Source organism: Dendrobates tinctorius, unplaced genomic scaffold (genome assembly GCF_039654945.1).
Source record: "Dendrobates tinctorius isolate UK_male_01 unplaced genomic scaffold, ASM3965494v1 ptg000067l, whole genome shotgun sequence".
NCBI lineage: Eukaryota > Metazoa > Chordata > Amphibia > Anura > Dendrobatidae > Dendrobates > Dendrobates tinctorius.
The window spans coordinates 2,352,390-2,377,344 of NW_027361735.1; the positions used below are offsets into that span (position 1 = coordinate 2,352,390).

Here is a 24,955-nt window from a genome sequence, read left to right on the forward strand (position 1 = left end):
GGCAGCCCTTTTTACTTCGGCTGCACAGGATAATGGAAACCGCCTGTTGCCGCCAGAAGTTGGACCATGAGTTGTGGAACCCCATCTGAGAACACTAGGCCAGGTGTTGCCGGTACTATGACCCCCAACGGATCATCTATGGCTGAGGAACCTAAAGACATGATAAATTTGATAATTGGACTGTTGTTACATTGGCACGTCTCTTTTCAATTTAACTGTTTATCACCCTGTACCTTTAATGTTCAATTAAATTGTTATACTGTTAACCCTTGCCTGTCTCGCTTGCATCACTGCATCCTGTAACCTGCTTACAGTATTATTATTATTATTACTTATTGTTATAGCGCCATTTATTCCATGGCGCTTTACATGTGAGGAGGGGTATACATAATAAAAACAAGTACAATAATCTTAAACAATACAAGTCCTAACTGGTACAGGAGGAGAGAGGACCCTGCCCGCGAGGGCTCACAATCTACAAAGTAAAACTAAAGTTTCATTTTCACTGCACCTAGAAATGTTTCTTTTATGATAACAATGCAAACCAAATGAGTGATGAAGGAGCACAACGTTTGCTTGTTGCTTTAAATTAGCTTTTGTCTTTTGGTCATTGTTCCTGACAGCTCATTATCCTGTGTAAACAAGATCTGTGCTAATGAGAGCAATGACATCCTAGGCTCACTGAATGATCTATTACTGATCTATCAGGGTGCATCTGATGTGTGAACTACCTTTCTAAACAGGCAACTAAATGACAGCTCATCAGCAAACAAGCAATTAATCAGTCTTTTAATGCCACCAATTGTCAGGTGTGCATGCATTTTTAGGACCCATTTGCATGGGACAATCATGTCTTTTACATTACTACAATCTGGCCTTAGGGACTGGACAGACCATTCTATTTAATTCTGTCATTGGTTTAAGATGAGATGAGCAGATTTTTTGAAATTCAAAATTGTGACAAATTTGCTCAAATCTCTATACTGAAAAGCTTGTAATTGCTCAGAAAATACACAGTGGGATAAGGAGAGGTAGAGAATCCTATTACTAAAAGATCTTACACTCTATAGGAGAGAGAGGACTCTGCGTATCATAAGAGTTTACTCTTTAGGCTTCTTTTACATTTACTGTTTTTTGCGGGCCATTTTTGCGGCCCCAATAGACTTCTATGGGGCCGCAAAATCGGCCCACAAAAATTAGTGGGAGCGCTGTATGCTGTATGGCCGTGAGGGCCGTATTTGCGGCCATAAAAAAAAGATCGAGCCTGCTCGATCTTTTTCACGGCTTACAGACACGGCCCCCATTGAAAATCAAAGGGGCTGCAAAAACAAACGGAATGCAAAGGAAGTTTGTTTTTGCAGTGAACCGTCACTTCCGGTTTTGTGGAACGCGTTTTTTTACCCAATACTTCTTCCATAATATTGAAAACATGACAAACTGCCATCCGCAAGTTTTTTGCAGTTCCTTATTGCAGCAGACCGTGAAAATTACGGTGATATGGCCCGCAAAAACGGGCCCCAAAAAACTCGGTAAATGTAAAAGAAGCCTTACGGGAGAGAGAGGATCTGACTTATCAGAAAACCTAACATTCTACTGAAGAGAGAGATAAAGGGAAGATCTTAGGGTACCGTTACACTTAGCGATGCACCAGCGATCCCGACAACGATATGGATCGCTGGTGCATCGCTAAGTGGTCGCTAGTGAGCTGCCACACAGGCAGATCTCACCAGCGACATAGCAGGGGTCGGGGGTCGTTACTTACCTGTCAGACGCGGCGATCCTGACGTCCTCCCGCCCGCGTCCACGCGTCGCTCATCGGCGCCACAGGAAGCCCAGGAGGAAGCTCCCGACGAGAAATGATCCAGGACGTTCTCGCGTGACCAGCGATAACCAGCGGGGGAGCCGGTCGGAGGTATCAGACATAGCGATATCGCTAGCAATATCGCTGCTACATCACAAAATCGGTGACGTTACAGCGATATTGCTAGCGATATCGCTATGTGTAACGGGGGCTTTACAATCTACTGGAGAGAAAGAGCGAGGACGCCAATGATCATAAGAAAGAGACGAAGCCCACACAGCCATCCAAGTTGACATTAGCCCACTCTCAAATGTTCTGGCAGTGTTGGAAATGGTCCTGGTAATTTTATTTTTTACTTTTTTCCAAACCATAAGTCGGATCTGTAAGTTTTTGAATTCATGTGAAACTGCACATTTCAGGAAATTTGACTTGAACTCTATCCTCCTCGGATTTATCTGCTCATCTCTAGATATAGCCCTTTTCACAATATTCTCTTATCATCTGGATGATTTTGATTTCTACATCCATCAGAGCTACATGCGATTTCTAAGCAAATTTGCAATTTAACCATTGTAACTTTTTTTTTGTATGGAGGAGTCTAATATATTTATCACATACATTTTTTTTTTTATAGAAGATTACATTTTACCCTAAATTTAATTTTTTGGTTCAAATTCAGCATCTCAATTTTTTCCCAATATCAGATTTGCAGGACATTTTTGTGGGTCTAAAGTTTGACACATAACTTTAATAACAGGTGCAAGAATGCTATCTATGTTTTAGTTTTGGAAAATGAAATGAAAATCTTGGAGAATTAACTTCCACTTTCTTACCTCTGATGCTTCATTGATAGACACTGGTTTCCATTCAGAGGAACATTTAAACCAGATGTATTCTGTCCGATTTTAAATCAGATACCACATGGACAGCACAGTAACACTTCTTTTATCAATGGGACTGTTCAGATGACCGATTTTTCTCATAGGCCATGTATTTGTGCGTGTATCAGCATTGCCTACTATGGTCAGATTTATGGACCATATTAGTGCATGCAAAGGAGCACGGTGGCTCAGTGGTTAGCACTGCAGTGCTGAAGTCCTGGGTTCAAATCCCACCAAGGACAACATCTGCAAGGAGTTTGTATGTTCTCTCCGTGTTTGTGTGGGTTTCCTCCCACATTCCAAAAACATACTGATAGCGAATTTAGATTGTGAGCTCCATCGGGGACAGCGATGATAATGTGTGCAAAACTATAAAGCGCTGCGGAATATGTTAGCGCTATATAACAATAAAGATTATTATTATCTCTGAAAGATTTTCCACTCATTTGATGCTTGGATGAGCTCACAGAGCTGCTTTTGGAGCCAGTCTAAGGGCCCCGTTACACGTTTCAATGTTCACCGACGTGGATGGGATCGCTGGGACATAGTTAGCTGATCGCTGGTGAGCTGTCACATAGGCAGACTCACCAGCGATCAGGACCAGCGAGCACGCTGGTATGCAGGGTAAACTGCGGGCATCTAAGCGCCGCACGGTGCTTAGTTACCCGCTGTTTACCCTGGATACCAATCCCAGCATCTGCTGTATGGCGCTGGAAGCTCGCTGATCGTTGGTCTCGCGCTGTCACACGCAGCAATGTGTGCAGCACAGCGGGAGACCAACGATAGATTTATGACCCAGACCACTAGGCAAATATTAATGATCAGCCAACTGATCATTGATCGTTGCTACGTGTCACACACAACTATGTAATTTCGACATCGCTGCAACGTCACCAAACTGGTGACGTTGCAACGATATCGTTCACAATATAGTTGCATGTAACGGGGCCTTAAGCCACAATTTGCAGACATGAGTGGCCCAAGTTTTCATACGGCTGTCTGAACCCTGCCTAAGAGAGAAAAATTGCAGAAAGGCCTCCCAACATTTCATTTCCATTTCACTATTGTTGCATTTTTTGAGATAGGGATTAGGGCTGATAGATAGCTGCAAAAATCAGGAATTGTCAATAAAAATATACAGCATATGGCAAGTTTCTTGTTTTTTAATATGCTACTGAAGTATTAAAAAATACACTTAAAATAATACAAACCAAAGTGGATTCAATAAATTACCATGGGATAAATAGCCATTTCCAGGTACTGATGTTACAAGAGAAGTGTTTTCTTACCAGAAGTTGTCTTCACCTCTTCTGTGGTATTTCGTAGCCCAACAAATGAAAATTGATATAGTCGCCAAGATCGAACATCTCCTACTTCAACCGAGCTTCTCTTCCATTGATAGATGATTTCTTCTTTTGGGTATCCATCTTCAATGCAATTAAAAGAATGAATTAGAATCACTGGATGACTTTCTTTATATACTGTATATGGTGAAGAAAAAAGTGTTTGGAAATATCTTGCATGCTAACTAATTTTATATTATGAGGTTTGCAAGAATTTCCATAAATTGCATTTCTACATGTCTGTCAGTCAGTAGGATCAACGTTCCTTAAGGCCCTTTTACATTTAGCGATGCACCAGCGATCCGACCGGCGATCTGACCCGGTCAGGATCGCTGGTGCATCGCTAAATGATCGCTAGTGAGCTTTCATACAGAAAGATCTCACAGCGATGCAGCAGCGACGCAGCGCACGATACTCACCTTTCACACACAGCGATCCTGGCGTCCTCCCGCCCGCCTCCACGCATAGCTGGACGTCACAGCAGGAAGTCTCAGCAGGAAGCGCCCGACGAGAAATGGAGCCGGACATTCTCGCGCGATCAGCGATGGACAGCGGGGGAGCCGGTCGCTGGTAAGTATCACACTTAGCGATATCGCTAGCAATATCGCTATAACGTCACAAAACCAGTGACGTTTTAGCGATATTGCTAGCGATATCGCTTAGTGTAAAACCCCCTTAAGCCATCTATATGGGCTTGTACTGTAGGTCATAGGAAGCTGAATAAAATGATACATTGATATCTGTAATCTGATGCTTTATTCCAGAGAAATCCACATTATTCTACATATGTAAATGAGATATTCAGGATTATGTGCTGGATACAAATGTCTAATGTCTAATGTGAGACAAGTAGATCAGGAGAGCAGACTGTCAGTCATGACAGTACATGTCTCAAAATGGTAATGCCCCCTTTTATATACAGTAAAATAAACTCTGGAAGCAGAAACTCAGGGAGATCTATATCCGGCCCATAGATCTTAACAGCTCATTTACATATAAGGATAACATGGCTTTCTATGGAACAAGACATCGGATCGCAGATATCAAGGTAAAATTTGATTCAGCTTCTGATGACCTACATGCGCATATAGATGGCTTAGGAGGGTTAATACTACTTACAGATTGTCCTTCACTATATGTTGCTTACAGGGTTGTCTACCCATTGCAGTCTATTGCAATTTGTTATAATGTAATTCACCCATGCAGTAGCACATATAATATAGTACTGAACCTTACTGTGTAATACAATGGGAGCTATGCAACATTATACAGAAGCCGAGAAGCATGGGTATTAGAGTGACTGTAGAAGCTATGGGGTCTAGATGTACAAATATTTTTAATTTTTGCTGAAACAAAGCAACATTGTGTTCTACTACCCAACATTAGGATGTTCTACCATATCCTGAGAAACTCTGCTATATAGCACTAATATTCATCCCATCAGCTGCCATTCTGTGAAGAAACATTGGAGTCTGTGAAAAATATAGTATTATTGCTACAAAATCATGGCTCCAAATCATTTGGCCAATCTTTTTAACCCATTGCTGACATGTAACATACGCGTAGTCAGTCTTTGGCTAGGCTTCATTGAAAATCAATAATTTTACTACCCATTGCAGTATAGTAGTATATTCGTTTATAGTGCAACTATAGGATTTGTAAAATAAGGTTGAAAAAAAAAATAAAATACAATATATATATATATATATATATATATATATATATATATATATATATATATATACACAGCTCTGGCAAAAGCAAAGGGACCACTGCCCAGTTCTATAAAAATCAGCTTCTCTACATGTCTGACAGCCATTCCATTCCAGTGTCAGTTGAATTCCAACCAGAGTGCACCTCATTCTACTTAATGTGCTTCTGATTAGGTGATCACAGGAACCAAATCTTATTTAATGAGGGAAAATATAAAAAAACCCTGCTGTGGTGTTCACAATCCCCTTGCAATAGGACAAGCTGGATGGCAAAACAAGTGCTAGTAACATCCCAAAAGTAATAGGAATGAAAAATAACTTTTAACTATGCCAAAGGAGCTGAAAAGAAAAGTCTTGAGTGAGGAAAAGAAGGGCTCAATTCTGGCTTTACTAGCAGAGGGATACAGTGAGCGTCATGTTGCGTCAATCCTTAAAATTTCTAAGATGGCAATTCCCAAAACTAATAACGTCCAAAGGACTAGGCGACCACAATAGCACAAGGTCAAATTATTAATTTAACATCTTATGTATTCTCTAGGGAAGAATATGCTGTCCTATTAAAAGGGCTTAATTTTGTCTCAACTAACTCGTTTAATTGTTTCAATTTGGTCAAGGATGTCAACCTGTTCGGACGTAATTTAAAATGGAAACTGATTTTCCAACAGCATGATTTGGAACAGTGTAAAGAACAGGGATTGACGGAAGATGACTTGGAGAGTTTTCAAGCCTTGGTTTGATTATTAAAAGAGAATGAGAACAGTAGAGGCCAAGGGCCCTTCACAAATCTGAAAAAAAGAGCACTAGAATGCCACCATGTAAGGATATTACAAGAATTGATATATTTATTAAGCTGGTGGAAGCAGATTTGTGTAAAATTACCAATGCTCAAAGTGGAATGGGAAATAATCTAACCACAAACGAATCCCTGGCATTGACAAGGCTTGAAAAGAACAATGAGCTTATCTTCAAGTCATCAGAGAAGGGGGGTAAGGGGTGTAATTTGGTGGTACTGGATCATTCAAAATATCTTGAGATGTGTGGGTCACTCCTTGGTGATAAAGAGACTTATGAGATAATACCAGGAGACCCCACTAAGACCTTCTGTGATGAATTATTACAAATTTTGAACCCAGCAAGAGAGAAGGGATTGATCTCACAGAATGAGTTTGTTTTTCTGGCACCAAGTACCCCCGTTATACCATCTTTTTATGCCCTTCCTAAAGTCCACAAGGGCTTAACACCCTTGAAGGGCCGCCCAATTGTGGCAGGCATTGACTCTCTATCCCAAAATGTCGGCTTGTATATCGATCAGATTTTTAAGATCATTTGTGATATCACTTCCGTCATATGTTAGAGATACTTCCCATTTACTTGGCCTTCTTGAAGATATTGTTGTGGACCCCCATGTTAAATTAGCATCCATTGATATGGAAGCTTTATACAGCAGTATTCCCCATGAGATTGGGATTCGAGTGGTGAATCATTTTTTGAAGTCCAGAGCTGTGGAATGTACTGAACACAACAATTTTGTCAATCAGCTCTTGCTCTTTACTCTAACCAGAAATTATTTAATCTTTAATGGCAAATACTTCCACCAGCTCAGGGGCACATATGCCAACCTGTTCCTGGGCTGGTGGGACGAAACCATGATTTTCTGTGAAGAGGAGAGATGGTGGCAGTCCTCTATTACCCTCTGGGTCAGATACATTTATGATATTTTGATCTTGTGGTCTGGCCCAGAGAGGGACTTTAAGAGATTTATCGAGGAGATAAATATTAAACACCATTGGCATGAAATTTACATCTGAATGTCAAGAAAATGGCATGACATTTTTGGATCTGACTATCATGAAAAACATGGACGGAAGGCTTGATACATGCACGTATCCCAAACCGACTGCGACAAATAACTTTTTGCAGTGGAAAAGCCACCATCCTAGCCCCCTCAAATGGGGAATACCAAAGGGGCAGTTTCTCCGTATTAGGAGAAACTGTTCAGATATAGGGATATTCAAAAAGCAAGCGAGAGACCTGCACAAAAGATTTAGAGAGGGGATACCCAACCAACATTTTGGTGAAATAATATAACAATGCCCAGAGAAAAAATAGATCTGCACTCCTTAGGAGGAAGGAGCCATGAATGGATGTTTCTAATGAGGTGAGACTGATTGGCACATATGACAATCAGTCTGAAAGAATATATCGTATAATGGAGAGACATTGGAACATCCTATTAGCTGATCCTAACCTTGAAAATTTTGTGTCATCAAGACCAAACATCACTTTCAGGAGGGGCAGGTCGATTGGGGACAGGCTAGTGCATAGCCTGTACCAGAAACCACAAAAAACAGGGACATGGCTGTATAGGAAGCTAATAGGATTTTTTAAATGCGGAAATTGTTCAAAATGCCGGTACATGTCACAATGTAAATGTTTTTTGAGTGCATCGAGTGGAAAACAGTTTTTCATCCATGACTTTGGAAACTGTAGGTCATCGGGATTGGTGTACAAAGCCACCTGTACTTGTCCCCTTGACTATATTAGGAAAACAAAGAGGGAAATGAGAGTTAGGGTTGGGGAGCACCTTGGGGATGTCCGGAACAAAAGGGACACCCCTATTGCCCATCATATGAATGAACAGCATGGGGGACAGTTGGATCAAATATCTTTTTCTATGATTGAATTAATTAAACCTAAACCCCGGGGAGGTGATTTCGACAAGGCTATCCTTAAGCAAGAAACTGATCTTTGGGATGCAATTGGATCTTTAGGATGCAATCGGTGTCCCCACGGGGTCTAAACGAATCCCTAACTTATGCCTGTTTCATTTAGGATAGCTGTTCTGCTGCACTGGAGATGGGGGACTGTATTGTACTCTTTGCCTGGGGTTTTGATGTGGGATTCAAAGATAGGTTTCGTATTCCTGATCATAATAATATATTATGTTCCAATTATGGTATATCTAATTAATTTTCTTCTATTCTATTTTGCACCTGTACCTTTTTTTATTACTGATATATCTGTTCTAGTATACGGCGACTGATTGAATGAGCTATAATGGGATTTTTTATCTTATTGTACTGTGAGGCTTTTTACCCTATATTATACACATTGCTATTATCACAAGGCGTAAAATATGGCATTTGATTGGTAACTTAATTTGAGCTCGATAACGCTGTGCAGGTTTATTATTATTGTATGAGAAAAGCTATGTGATTCAACAGAAAGCTCCCTGAATATCCGGTCCACGCATGTCATGTGACGCGTCATGGGAAGTGCTTGCACTGGAACGCAGAACGTCACTGCATCCAATGCAGGCAGGGCAGACTGGAAGTGCATGCTGCGGATGTCAGTAAGTGCTGGGATCTTTGGATTATTTACCAAACAACTATTTATGAATATCGCCCATGCACCGGAAGGAGTGAGGTGACTTCAGACTAGTCATTTTTTAAGGTCCTAATGGTCTGGATTATAATATTACCCGGTAAACAGAGTGTTAAATGGGCGGGATATTTAAACTGCGCCATACACAGGTTCCGTCAGGTATGCCTCTTCAACCAGACACCTCACATCAGTGGCACTGCTAGGTTCCTAATTGGGCCTCCTGATGAACCGCTAAGATGGGGAAATGCGTCGAGACTGGAGCTAAGTAGGGGGTTAAAATCCCCATTATCTTTAATTATGCTGGATTGGAAATCAATATGAATTTTTATGACCAATTCGCTATGTGAATCTTGCATTGTGTTTTTCACTGCTCTTTTGTCCTTTGGTCATACTGCCCTGTTTTGGAGTGGGGTGAATATTATTCATGAGTAAATTTATTGTTTTTTCACCTCGTCTCATGTGTTACACTTGGGGCATATCATCTCTAATGCTATTATACAGCTTTCTTATAGTCCCCATGTTATTAGTACATTGGTCATAGCTGTGTTTGTGCAGATTTTTGCAGTTGAGATATATATCTTATTGACTGGGGCCTCTTTTTGACCTAAATTTTTGTACATTAGAGTTATCAATATTATAACCTGTCAGCATATTGATTTTTGCTAATTAAGTTCTATCTATTCATCTCTACACTATCAATTAATGTTTTCCCACCTATAGACTATCAGGGGACACCAGGGCTAGTCTGGGACAGCCGTCACGGAGTGGGGGAGCCAAAAAATCGTATCTTTTAGAGTGCCAACCTTCACTGTCAGGAAGGGACAGCAGACTAGTGTAGGGTATCAGACAGGTTATTTTCTATGCTGACTTGTGTTATGGTATACACTGGGTTGGTGACATTTTAATATCTATTAATAAAAAATTGTTTTTATGGGAATATATGTTCGCACTAAGATGGCAAGTCCATTGCAACAAGTTCAAGCAGCAGAGATTGGGACAACAAAGCTACAGACTAGCAGAGGGCGAAAATGACTCTCCACTGACATGGATGACTGTCATCTTATTCGAATGTCTCTCAGTAACGGAAGGATGACATCAAGTGACCTACAAAAGGAATGGTAATTGGCAACTGGGGTGAGGTGAACGGCAACAACAGTTTGTAACAGTCTCCTAGAGGCAGGGCTGAAGTCTTGTAAAGCTAGAAAAAAGCCTTTCATCAATGAGAAGCAAAGGAGAGCCAGGCTGAAGTTTGCCAAAGAACATAAGGGTTGGGCCATAGAGGACTGGAGTAAGGTAATCTTCTCTGATGAGTCTAATTTTCAGCTTTGCCCAACATCCGGTTGTCTATTTGGTTATACGGAGACCTGGAGAGGCATACAAGCCACAGTGTCTTGCACCCACTGTGAAATTTGGTGGAGGATCGGTGATGTTCTGGGGATGCTTCAGCAAAGCTGGAATTGGGCAGGTTAATCTTTGCAAAGGATGTATGAATCAAGCTGCATACAAGGTTATCCTGGAAAAACAGTTGATTCCTTCTGCTGAGGCAATGTTACTGTAACGGTTGAACCCCTTAGGGTGTCAGATGCAGTTACTGACTGCTTCGCTATCCATTCCGGTACAGGGGTGTGCTGAAGCTGTCAGTACTTTGATGGACAGCATGGCCATTCAATCTGGTACATGGGAATGCTGAGCTGTCAGTGTGTTGATTGACAGCTCAACTAGTCAATCAGTGACTGGGAAGCATTGGCTGTCCGAGGTGTTCACTATCCCAGCCAGGTAATTGCAATGCCTACTTAACTGAGCAGCTTCTCCCAGACCAATGCCAGACGTACATTCATATTGTGAGATTTGTGCTCTGTGCTTTCCTGTGCCTTGTGTTCTGTTTGATTGATCTGTTGCCTGATTTTGGAATTTGTTCTTACCATCCGCCTGTTTAACCCCTTCAGTTCTGATCCATTAACCTCCCGGTACTGACCTCAGAACATTACCTGAATATGCTTTTGTCTCTTCCTTCTGTTATGACGTACACTCCTGGCTTCTGACCTTGGACTTCTTGACCACTCCGACTCACAGCTTGGCCATGAGAAGTGAATAGCATCACAGTTCCCTAACTCTGAGGACTGGTTTTTCCAGCAGGACAATGCCACACTGCTAGGTCAATCAATGTATGGATGAAGGACCACCACTTCAAATCTCTGTCATGGCCAGCCTAATCTCCAGACCTGATCCCCATTGAAAATCTCTGGAATGTAACCAAGAGGAAGATGGATAGTCACAAGCCATCAAAGAACTGCTTAAATTTTTGTACCAGGAGTGGTATAAGGTCACCCAAAAGCAGTGTGAAAGACTGGTGTAAGCATTCCGAGACGCATGAAAGCTGTGATTAAAAATCATAGTTTTTCCACAAAATATTGATTTCTGAACTCTTCCAGAGTTAAAACATTAGTATTGTTGTTTCTAAATGATTATGAACTTGCTATCTTAGCATTATTTGAGGTCTGCAAGCACTGCATTTTTTTTTTTTTTGTTATTTTGACCATTTCTCATTTTCTGAAAATAAGTACAAAATTTAGTGCTTGGAAATTTGAAGACATGTTGTCAGTAGTTTATAGAATAAAAGAGCAATTTACATTTTTCTCAAAAATATACCTATAAAGAGAAAAATCAAACTGAAAATTTTGCTTCGGTCTCTTAATTTTTGCCAGAGCTTTATATATGTATATATATACACATGCATATATTTCCTAATCAAATGACCACTTTCATTATCGCTTGTAAAAGTCCAATCTACAAATCCATAAAATTAACCTGTATGATAAGTACCATAAGAAAAAAATCTAAACATTAGAATTGCTACTTTTTGGGCTCCAAACTTAGCCCAAAATTGCAATAAATAGAGACATAATATGTTCCCCAAAATAGAATTTGTCAGTAAAAACAAGAGTTCATCCCTGAAAAACAAATAAAAATAAAATAAATTGCAGGTCTTAAAAGATGGCAATACAAATCAAAGTTCTGAACTTTAACCAGCAAAATGCAAGACATTTAAACATACTAAAATTATACGTTTGTAGTGATCTGTAGAATCATTGTGCCAGATTATTTTTGCTGCATAATAAATGACGCAAAAACAAAGAGTTTAAAGATATTTCTATGTTTTATAAAAAGTTCATACAGAGCTGAATCTTAATGTTCCTTTAAAATACTGTATATTATATTCCATGCTTGTAATACTTACAGCTTGAAAACTCCAGAGGGCAGGAATGTGCATCCATTGGAAAGTTATGTAACTGAAGCTGGCACTCAGCATCTATGGTAAGCCTACAAGCACAAATACATGTTAATTGCCTGCACTATGATTAAGTTTAGTTTGGCAATTTTGTAATGTGTTTAATTAATGAATTAACTATAAAACCCTGTTTCAAATAGAGTAAAATGACTCTCTACAAACACACTTAAAGAGGACCTATACCCTTCACAAAAACTAGGATATATCATAGTAAGGAGATTGTATGTACAGTATAAATAGACATGGAGTAAATCACATTTGGAAGAATAATGACTGAACAGAGGAATTATGCTATGAGAATAACAGGACATGGGAGCTGCCATCTTGATATTGGAAATTCAGCATGCTCTATTCTTAAAAGACATGCTCCCAGATTCCAGGCTGCTTGTTAGGCAGCCCCTGGGGCTACAGACTAAAGCACAGCATGTCGTCAGGGACGGCGGAACACACTAACAAATAAATAATAATAAGTGCGTTCGCTGCCCGGAGTCCACCGTGCAGTAGGTGTTACACCACTGCTAGATAATGGCAGATGCACAACATGGCGGTATATCGCACACGGGTTGAACGTCACCTGGTGTGCACAGAGCATACTCTGTTATCTCTACAGAGACTCTTGGAACATAAACGTAAGTACTGAGCCTGTTGGACTCACAGGTCTCAGAGATCTGCACGCATGGTATATGGTCACAGGAGCTGAACCCAAAGCAGAAGGTCAGGGTCCGTCTAGACCTACCATGTGTGCGGCATCTCTACCGCGGATGCCCACAGATGCTGCTGATTGCAGCGCGGCAACTGACCCAGCCGCTATACGACAGTGCCCAGAGGAGGCGCACTGTCGGACGCTAGTTAGGTGAAGATATGCCCTGTGGCCTATATCATGCCACTGATTGGCGCTGACTCTAATACTAAGTCCCTGTCCACACACGTAATATCAGAGGGAGGGGAGTCTTAATGAGTCATTCGCAGACACATGCATCTGTCATCATTCACACAGGTAGCAAGTAGAGTCCATACTAGCGCATGGCCGAGCAGCCATGCGGACCTTTTAGAGCCGTGGCAGCAGCAACCAGTCCTACAGAGCTGGTCTGAGCAGAGCATCTGGGATGCCTAGATTGCTGTGCAGGCTCCTGAGCGGTTGGTTCGAGAATGGGAGACTGCTGGATGCAAGGCTCTGGATTCCCGCTGTGCAGCTGCAGGAACCTGACGCCTAACACATGTATTACCCATATCAGTTGCTCTCTGGTAATATGTAAACCAGTTTACATGATGGCGGTCATTTATAAAAGCTAACATTTATTGTAACACAGAGAGGATATAAATGGTATGTTATATGAAACCTTATGGCTAACACGGGTCATTGTCATGCTGGAAGACCCAGCCATGACCTATATTCAAGAGGTTGTTGGCCAAAATCTTGATATATATGATCCCATCCATCCTCTCTTTGACAAAGTGCAGTCATCCTGTCCCTTTCGCAGAAAAGCACCCAAAAAGTATGTTGTTTCCCACACCACTTCTTCCTCCAAACACGGATTGGAGTTGATACCAAAAGGTTCTATTTTGGTCTCATCTGACCACATGACCTTCTCCCTAGCCTTCTCTGGATCACCCAGATGATCATTGGCAAGCGGGCCTGGACATGTGCTGGTGTAAGCAGAGGGACCCTGCGTGCCCTGCAGGAGGCAATGGAGAAGGTCTTGTGGTCAGATGAGATCAAAATAGAACCTTTTAGTATCAACTTCAATCCGTGTTTGGAGGAAGAAGAAGGATGAGAACAACCCCAAGAACACAGTCCTAACCATGGAAAATGGTGGGGGAAACATCATACTTTTTGGGTGCTTTTTTATATATATAGTAGGGATTCACTTGCTTTTTAGGCAACTTTTTAGCATTCACACAGTCATGAAACTTCTTGGTGCAAACTTGAAAGTTTATTAGAGTTCATAAATAGAGATGAGTGCACATGAAAATGCTTGATTGCCCATTGCTCAAACCAAGCAATTCCTAATACTCGCATGCTCTTTTAGATTAATGAGTATAATGGGAGTCAATGGGAAAGCTGAGCTTTTTCCAGCAGACCTTACAGAGATGTCTGGGGGGCAGTAAAAATGTTCAAATTGATGGGAAAAGTGCTGAATGGAAGGAGAAAAGCATGAGGAAAACTACTGGAAGGGTCTCTGACTCCCAGATCACTTAAGGTACTGTCACACTAAGCGATATTGCTAGCAATATCGCTATAACTTTTGAACATTATAGCGATATTGCTAGCGATATCGCTGAGTGTGATACTTACCTACAACCCGCTCCCCCGCTGGTTATCGCTGATCGCGTGAGAACGTCCTGGACTGTTTCTCGTCGTCAGCTTCCTGCTGCGCTTCCTGTGGAGAGACGAGCGATGAGCGTGGAGCCGGGCGGGAGGACGCAGGATCGCCTAGTGTGACAGGTAAGTAGCAACCCCCGACCCCAGCGATGTTGCTGGTGAGATCTGCCTGTGTGGCAGCTCACTAGCGACCACTTAGCGATGTACCAGCGATCCTGACCACGTCATATCACTGGTCGGGATCACTGGTACATAGCTAAGTGTGACAGTACCTTAATAAGAACAAAAGAACAATGGTGTCACACTTTTACTCCATTTTAAGGAGTGACAATAAAACATTCTAAACCGACAAGAAATTGCATTTCACAGGAAAAAAATGTTTAGAAACACTTTTTCCTGTATAATGACTTGCATACGAGAGAAAATTAAACAAGGATTTAAAAAATGTAATTTAATTAAACCAACATTTATTTTTTTAATCAAATATTTAAAAAATAGGACATTTCAGTTTAATTTATGAAGGGAGCAAGAACTGCCAAAAATTAGCGACTCATGTTTTAGACATAAAGGAGATCTCATACACATTATGTTCAAATTGTCATAAATTGGTACTCCTAGACTCATAAAGACTATGCACTCTTGAAGCTTGTATATCAAGGAAATGTTCTTAATACCATGGAATATTCTATGAAAGCAATATAATACCGACAAAATTTGGAACATGTTTTTTGAGGGTTATATACCAACAAAATGTAATTCATACCATGGAATATACTATAGGTGATCAATATAATGCCAATACATTTTTTGAGGCTTACATAGTGACAAAATGCATCCAAGAAGACATAATACCCTATGCATGAGCAATATAATACCGATAAATTTGTAAACATGTTTTTTGACTGATATATACCAATGAAATGTACATAAGAACATGTAATACTTGTATGGCTGAGAAATGTAACCCACCAAAATTTTGAAACTTTTTTCAAATGTTATATATCACAAAAATGTACCTCAAAACATGGAATAGTGTTTGGGTAAGAAATGAAAACAAACAAGCTAAGTTTTGAAATGTTTTTTGCAGTGTTATATACCATCAAAAATGTGACAGAAAACACATAATACTCTATGGATGGGTAATCTAATCCAGAAATAGTTTTCTATACTTTTTGTAAGGCTGCTTTCACTTTTGTGTCTGTTTGCACAGCGTTTCATTTGCAGCAATCCACATGCATCATGTTTCCCTATCTTTAACATGGTGTATACAGGGGCATGGGTTTGCATCAGTTCGCATGCATCAGCGTACGCATGAGTTGTTTTTCGGTGTGCGGCGGGGTCTGTCGAACACAGCATGTTGGATTTTTGGAAGCAGCAAAAATTCATCAAATATGCACATGGGGATGAGTGCGTCAAATAAACGCATTGCTGTCTATGTGAACGCATGCATACGCAAGAACATGCGTAAGCACATGCATTCTATACACATGCTTTTTTTAATGAGTTGGTCCAGGAAGTAATTCATCCACCTGATAATTGAGAGCTCTATAAAAGGAAATGTGGACTCAGCAAGGCCATAACTCTTTGGACTCTGGACAATACCACAACACTGGCTATGCAAGTATAGAACCTTAGAAAATGTCATCCTCCCTCACTGCTGTTTGTACTTTGTATTCATTTTTTTTCTGTTTACTTTTAGACGTGTCGACTGGCCTGGTACAGTGGTTGGCTCCTGGTGCAGCGGGTTTCTCCAGTTCGTCTCCTGGTGCTGCTTTCTGTCGTGATGAGGAGAACACTCTCTATTTAAGAAGAGAAGCTTTGGAAATGTCTGTCTCTCTGAATGCTTTTTCTGTTCCTTGTAGACTGGCCGATTCTCTGTGGCACAGTGGGTGTCTCTCCTGGTGCAGTGGCTTTCCTGTGGTCGTCTCCTGGTGCTGTGGTTTGCTTCTTTTGCTGCCGTGTGTCCCTAGCCTGTGCTGACTGCTGTGGTGTTTGACTACTGTCTGTAATGTAGATATTGTTGTCCTTTTTTTTTGGTCCTTACAAGTTTAATTTTTCTTTTTTTTATCTGTAGTGTTTCACTTGACTGCTGCCTGGGCTTCAACTATGTCCTCAACTGAAGAACAGACTTCTTCCCAGGGTGGACCAGACAAATATTATGTAATCACATTTGCTTTACTGATTGGTATGTATTGACTGGCAATACTCCACATATATTAAACCATTTAATTTCTTTACAGGTACCTGGCAGTGATAAAGAGCAGTAGCAGTCCATTGGAGAGGATTCTTCCCAGGGTCATCGGGCTCAAGTGTCTCATGAGGAAAGACAGAGTGTAAGTATTCCTTTCATCAGAGTTGTAATACAATTTTTTTTCAGTTTTACTTAAAATTCTTTTTTTCTATTTTATCTATTGTTTTCACAAAGGGAAGAAGCCACACTTGATATAGACAACGAACAACTAATCCACCTTGTGCAAGAGCGAGTACCATTGTGGGACACCCATGACCATCAGCACTCTGACAATGTGGTGATTCATCGGCTCTGGGAAGAAATGGCAACATCGCTGCTGCCTGGTTGGGACCGTGCCACGCTGCATGCCAGACCAGATTTTGGTAAGTATGGCAATGTAGTCTGAAACAGCAGTGAACCTGTGAATGGATGTGCAAGCGAATCAGAATCCGTTGGCACTCAATGAAGGACTGCTTCAACAAAGACATGAGAGAGGAGGTTTGGGTTCGAAGTGGTTCGGCTGCCAAGTTACACAAATGCAAGTACCACTGGGACCTTGCCTTTCTGAGGTCTGCGCTTGCTCATTGAAGGTAAGTATAGAATTTCTATTTTTATTTTGACTAATGTTTAATTTTTTTCCACACACAGAACTGTTATGATTGAGTCACCGAGGAGGAAAAAACAAAACACAAGCTCAGCCCAGAAAATCAGAGAGGTTGGAAACTAGCGGATTGCAGACCCCTAATCCTATCACACAACTAGCAGTAGCCGTGGAGTGTTCCTACAGTGATCCTAGACACCTCGACACCGCTGGAGATCTAAATAAGCCTAAAGAGAGAAAAGGGAAAAACTGACTGCCCCAGAGCAGACCCCAAAGCAATAGGCAGCCCCCAACATATAATGACGGTGAAGCAAGATGAAAACACTAGCACAGATAGAAAGATAGGTTGCGCAAACGATGGGGCCCAAGCTAACTAAAAAGGGCAGGACAAAAAAGCTGCTGTCTGCAATCCGAGAAAACCTTGCTAAAAATATTACCAACACAACTGATAAGCAAAAAGGACCCTGAAGTCACTAGACTTCAACCCCTATATCAGCACTCAGAATATTCTGAAAGCAGAGCAAAAGAGAACACTGATCAAGGAATAAGAATCCAACACACCCCCAGCCGCGGATGGCTGAACTCAAAAAACAAGGTAAACAAAACCAAAACTAATAAGTTCAATAGCAGAGCAAAAACTTATCTTTGGGAAGCAGGAATCAGACTGGTCTCCAAGAATCACCAGCCACTAAACAGGACAGAATAGAAAAGCTGCTGTCTGCAATCCGCCAAAACCCTCTAAAAAACAAGAGCCAACGGACTGATAGGGAAAAAAGCCCTGAAGACGCTAGGCTTCAAAAAGACTATATCAGTACTCAGGTATTATCTGAAGACAGAGCAAAAAGGAATTCAGATCACCCAGCAGGGAAAGGCAGAAATCCAGAAAAACAAGGCAAAACAAAACCAAAACACAAATACAAAAAGTAGAGCAGAAAACTTAGCTTTTGAGGAGCAGGAATCAGACTGGTCTCCAAGAATCCCTCAGAGTAATCACCCGCAATGCAGAAGGGCGTCGGCTGCCTTATATCCAGTCAGCAATCCCAGTCACCCAGTCATCATCATTCTGCTCAGGTGCTTTGTAATCAGCCTCACTACCTTCCTTCACCAGAAGAGGGAGTTCATCAGACCTCAATGGTGAAGGGGAAAATGAACTCACAACAGAGCAAGCTTGCAGGCTTCACAGGCTAGGGAAGAGGCAGCCGGTCCATCAGATTTTCCCCTCTCCCAGCCCTCTATTGCTGATAGAGTGAAGAGTGGGTTCAAGGAACTCAACAATCGCCTTGATCACCTGGAAGTCGACCTTAATAGACCGGTGCAACATTTTTTTTCTGCAATTGAGCGGAGCGTGTCAAAAAACCTTATGCCTCAACTCCAGCTGACCATCATGCAGGCCTGCCAGTTTGCTTACAACCACACATTACAGCAACAGCAGTCCCAGCAGCAGTCACAATCCTTCAATCAACAGGCCAGAGGATACTACCAGCAGCCAATCTACTATCCAGCTCCCACTGCACTGAACTATCCGCCACCACCACAGCCTCCAGTTCACCGAGCGATCACGCTGCCAAGTGTATCAACTCTGCAGCCAGCAGCATCCACCATACTCCAGAGTCCAGCACCAATGCAGCCAGCAGTATCCACCATGCTCCAGAGTCCAGCACCCATGCAGCCAGCAGTATCCACAATGCAGACCAGTTCACCACCCCTGCCCAGTCCACCATCCCTGCCCACTACAGCACCCCTGCCCACTACATCACCCCTGCCCAGTTCACACCCCTGCCCATTCCAGCACCGCTGCCCTCTACAGCACCCTTGCAGCCAGCAATATCCACAATGCGATACAGTCCAGCACCATGCCAAATGACTGCTACAGAGCCCAGCACTCCCACTCAACCAAGAAAAGCGAGGTCCAAAAAATAAAATCTTGGCATCAGGACCAAAACCAGGAGCAAAAAAAATCTGCCTGCCTTGAACTCATCACCTCCACCCTCACCTACCAATTTGTCAATACCTTCCCTTGTGTCTGTCTGTTCCTTCCGATTCCCATGATTCCACTTTGTCATCTATCCGCAAAGTCTCCACTGCCATCCCTGATCCAATCCTTAAATTTGTTGCCCCTTCCCCTGTAGACCCTTCCCCTGTAACCCCTTCCTCATCAACTACCATCCAATCCTCCACAGCTCCACACCCCCAAGGTCCTCCCCATTTTACCCTCACGTAAACCCCAAAGAAAAAACAAATCACCCCAACAATTTTTTTTGTAAATTTTGTTTAAAGTAAAAGCTGCTTGTAAAAGTGTTGAAAATAAAATTTGTATTTTGTTAGCACTATATCTTGTGTTTTTTTTATCTTTATGAGCCGCCGCCGACACAAACACACTTTATTTTTGAGATAAGGTACTACACAAACACACTTTATATTTGAGGGAAGGTAGTTTATATTTTACTCAGCAAACATTAGGGGTAAATTAAATTACATGTACATGGTAGCATCACAGGTACATTTAAACATAGCAGATATGTAATGTTTTACATTACGCATGTTTTAAAAATAACAGGTACAAAAACATAACAGGTACATTTAACTTAGCGGCTTAGATCATTTCATCTTGCCATGCCACATGTCCATTATCTGAAACAAAGTAAGCGGCAAACTTATCCCTAATCTGGGCAACTTCCACTGTTGTTCTCATAGGGTGAAATTGGTAACCATGTAATGTAACGGGTTCCTCAGGTTGTAAGCTTGATTGCTCTTTTACCATGATGTAGTTGTGCAAAACTACACATGCTTTCACAATCTCATCAATAGTGTCAATTTTGAAATTAATGGATGTGCACAAAATGCGCAATTTCAATACCAGCAATGCAAAATGCACACTCCACGTGCCCTTGTCAGTCTGTAGTTGAAAACTTTTTTGTGTGATTTAAGTTCCGACTTGAGTATGGTTTAATGAGGTTAACACACATTTGGAACGCCTCATCACCAACAACAACAAAAGGCATTGGCAGTCGATCAGTGTGGGGCGGAGGTCATGGTGGAGGAAAATTAAAATCATTCCCATATAGACGTTGGCCCATGTCTGAGTTTTTGGATGTCTGCGAGTCATTGCCTCGTCCAAATGAGCCAATGTCCACAGCAACAAATCTACAATCGGCATCCACAATAGCCATTAGAACAATGGAAAAACATTTTTTATAATAGAAGTACTCTGCTCCACTCAGATGGTTTCATAATCCTAATGTGTTTGCCGTCTACAGCCCCCACACAGTTATGAAAATTGCAAATTTCCTGGAATTTGGAAGCATTTTCAATCCAGAGTTCAGTTGTGGTTTGGGGGAGGAATTCTTGCCGCAGAATGCCAACTAAAGCACGACAAGTGTCTACAATAATACCAGAAAGGGTGGATACTCTAATCCAGAATTGAAAATGTAAAGAGGACAATGTCTCTCCAGTAGCCAGGAATCTGCAGAAAAGAAAATGGAAAACAAAAATCAGTACGCTGCTTATGGTTAGGGATAGGCTTAGGGATAGGGTTAGGGATAAGGTAGGGTAAGGTTCAACACTACATACCTCAGGGTGACCAAGAGACGTTCCTCAGCAGGAATTGCTTGACAGAGCTGTGTGTCCTGCCTGGCAATGTATCCTTGGACGCATAGCAGCAAGTCATGGAAGCTCTGTTGCGACATCCTCGTGCAGTCAAAAAACTTCTCTGGGTTTTGGTGCAGCTCGGTGTACAATGAGTGGTAGACTCCATGGCTCTCTTGGAATTCAAGGATGGGGTGTTGCCAATAGCGATGATGACATCTTCTCAGTCTTTCTCTTCTTCTGTGTTCTTGACACGCAAAAGCAAAGGCAGCAGCCAACTTCATTTGTAAATTCAGATCTTCTAGGAAGCTGTCCAGGTCAAGATCCATCTTGCAGCTAGATACAGCATCCAAAGATGAGGATTTCCTCAGTGCAGTGTGTTTATATATATAGAAATCCCATGAGATACGCCTACTGGGTGTCTGATGTCAAGGAAAAGCTACTGGAAAAAATTGGAAATTTCTAACGAGTGCGCATAAAAAATGCAAACGCATGCAAAAACGCATACACACGCATGCCGTCAGGTGTAAGATGATGTGGATAAAAAACACTGCGTTAACAAGTGTTAAAATGCATTTTTGAATGCGATTGAGAATGCGGATGATACACTGTGGAATCAAACGCAAATGTGAACCTAGCCTAAGTCTTACACACCACTGTAATGCAACAATAACTGTGCTAAACTGCATAGATGGGTCATTGGCAGCATACAATTTTTTTAATTGTATGCTGATTGGGTGGATCAAGGAAATGCTGTAGATATAGTATATCTTGACTTCAGCAAAGCATTTGACAAAGTCTCTCATACAATCCTTATTGAAAAAATGACTAAGTATGGAATGGACAAGGCAACTGTTAGGTGGATTCATAACTGGCTTAGTGATCGGACCCAAAGAGTGGTCATAAATGGCTGCACATCCAGTTGGAAGAATGTCTCAAGAGGGGTACCACAGGGCTCTGTCCTGGGCCCTGTATTGTTCAACATCTTTATCAACGATTTAGATGAAAGAATTGAGGGTAAACTGATTAAATTTGCTGATGACACAAAGCTAGGAGGGATAGCTAATTCTAGAGAAGAGAGAGAGAGGATTCAAAAAGATATAAATAAACTGGAGAAGTGGGCAGCAACTAACAGAATGGTTTTTAACAGGGAGAAATGCAAAGTACTACATCTGGGCAATAAAAATGAAAAAAGCATATACAGAATGGGAGGAATAGGGCTAAGTGACAGCACATGTGAAAAAGACTTGGGTATACTAATAGATCACAGACTGAATATGAGTCAACAGTGTGATGCAGCAGCAAAAAAGGCAAATGCAATTCTAGGATGTATTAACAGAAGCATACAGTCTAGATCACGTGAAGTCATTATTTCCCTCTACTCCTCTTTGGTCAGACCTCATCTGGAATATTGTGTCCAGTTTTGGGCACCACATTTTAAAAAAGACATCAACAAACTGGAGAAAGTTCAGAAAAGAGCGACCAGAATGGTGACCGGTCTGCAAACCCTGTCTTATGAGGAAAGGTTGCAGGATTTGGGAATGTTTAGTTTGCAAAAGAGAAGACTGAGAGGAGACTTAATAGCTGTCTACAAAAGGGCTGTCACATTGTAGAAGGATCAACTTTATTCTCAATTGCACAAGGAAAGACTAGAAGCAATGGGATGAAACTGAATGGGAGGAGACACAGATTAGATATTAGAAAAAACTTTTTGACAGTTAGAGTGATCAATGAGTGGAACAGGCTGCCACGAGAAGTGGTGAGTTCTCCTTCAATGGAAGTCTTCAAACAGAGGCTGGACAGACATCTGACTGGGATGATTTAGCGAATCCTGCTTTGAGCAGGGGGTTGGACCAGATGGCCCAGGAGGTCCCTTCCAACTCTACGATTCTATGATTCTATGATGATGCAAATAATTTGAAACAGTATTTTATGTGATTATGCACTAAGAAAAGGTTTGCAGAAAGTGCAAAGCCAGAAAAAAAATTATGAGGAGGTTCATTCATAGACCCGCGAATGTCAACAACTGGTGGCTCTCAGTCAAATATTTTAAAAGTGTACTTGCTATTGTCCTACAAATTGAAGGCTTTGCACAAAGTACAAAGCCAGGAAAAAAAATATAAGGACAGACAGCGGAAAGGTAACAATTGGCAGGCCTCATTCAAATCTTTTAAAAGTTTAGTTGTTATACTTCTACTGCCCCATGTGTCACCTGATCCATCAGCGGCTCACGCATAGGAGGTGGGGAAACCAAGGACATTACGATCTCTTAAGGGTGGTAGTAGCCCTGTCTTGAGTCGCCTCAAGGAGGCTTGTCCAAGCACATTCATTCCTCAAGAATGGTTCATCATGCTCCCTTCTTTCAGAGATCGCACCCACTGCATACCAGCGATGTTGCCGCTCCATTTTGAGGAACGTGACCCCAGTTCCAGCCATCAGCTCTTGCAGCCTTCAAGGCAAGTGTTTCATCTGTTGCTCTTCCTTTGGCTCCAATATTTCTCCATTCAGATTTGTCTTCCTGTGCTTAGTGCTAAAGCTAAGTGGTTGGAGTGGAATTGTTGCAGAAGTGATCTATGTTTTGCTGTAGTACGTGTTTGTTTATATACTGGTTGCTGTAGCTATTTAGTGCATTCCTCCATATCTCTATCCTCCTCCCTATAGTTGGTTATTGCTTTTGTATAATAGAGATTTTCTGTTATCACTGCTTTGCCATTGTGTCTTGTTTACTTTACATTTCTCTCATGTCTCATGGGATTTTGAGAATGTAATATCGGAGACTTGGTCCTCTCTACCTTCAAGAGTAGGGAATAGGGTCCTAGTTGCAGGGACAGATTGAGGCCCCTATTCCTTACCAAAGACAGTCACAGCAGGAGATATACATACTATATAGTATGTGCCTGTTCATCACTCTCCTCCAATAGAAAAGAAGTTTTCTCAGTGGAGGTTTTCTAATATAGGAGGCTGATGGACACGTCTGATCAAATGTTTCTCCACTAGCAGCCATTTTATGGACTGTAGAGCTTCACGGTCTGTGGGGAGAGTTGCAATAACAGTAGCAGGAGGAGAACCTGTCATACCTCCAGTATATAATAGTAAGTGCTACAAAATCATGTCCTCAAGATAAAAAAAGATATTCTGGACGATTACGTTACTTCATTCTGCAGTGAGCAATAGAACGTGTAAATTAGAAACTGTAGGAGGAAATCGGTGCAAAATTTGTAATAAAATCCAATTGCAAAATTGATTTTTAACCACAGTTGCATGAATGTAAGAATAAATTTGGCCCCAATGGTGGATATCCCCTTTAAATTGTGTGCAACTTGCTACCTACATACAGTTTGAGCTGTCTGCAACTTATCTGGTTTTTTTTTTTGTTTTCAGCCAAATTGCATCTAAAAACTTGTATGTAAATTGCACTTGCATGCCCAGAGTTATCATGTGGCCCTGGCCCTATACTTGTGTTGAGATCCCTAACAATTTTCTATAATGATGGTTGTTAAGAGATTAAATCGACTAAGTAAAAAAAAAATTTGTCTGGATGCTTGACCCTAATTGGTGATGAATATTGAAACTAACTGCTGCAATTTCCGGCAGAATGGTTCAATAAGGAAACCAGTACGAGGTTGTAATCTATTTATAACACTAGTTAATTGAGTCATTGTCACTAATTACCATTTTATGTATTTTTAACAGAATATCCCAGGAGGGAGTTTACTTTATGTGACAGAAATTGGTGCTGCAAATCTTTTACCATCTGCAATGCACTGATGTTTGACAAGATCCATGTATTCTGTTTATAATTAGAT

The 24,955-nt window shown here is 41.3% G+C and overlaps 1 protein-coding gene across 2 annotated transcripts in view; it reads right to left on the bottom strand.

The window, feature by feature from the left end:
• The window catches only part of GABRG2 (gamma-aminobutyric acid type A receptor subunit gamma2), a 273,840-nt gene that overhangs the window by 61,588 nt on the left and 187,297 nt on the right, over positions 1-24,955 (bottom strand). For both annotated transcript variants that reach the window (XM_073581007.1, XM_073581006.1), the window contains exons 5-6: positions 12,360-12,442; positions 3,972-4,109 (exon numbers count right to left, since the gene is read on the bottom strand). In XM_073581007.1, coding sequence (XP_073437108.1) covers positions 3,972-4,109; positions 12,360-12,442 — 221 coding nt within the window. The remainder of the gene's footprint in view (positions 1-3,971; positions 4,110-12,359; positions 12,443-24,955) is intronic.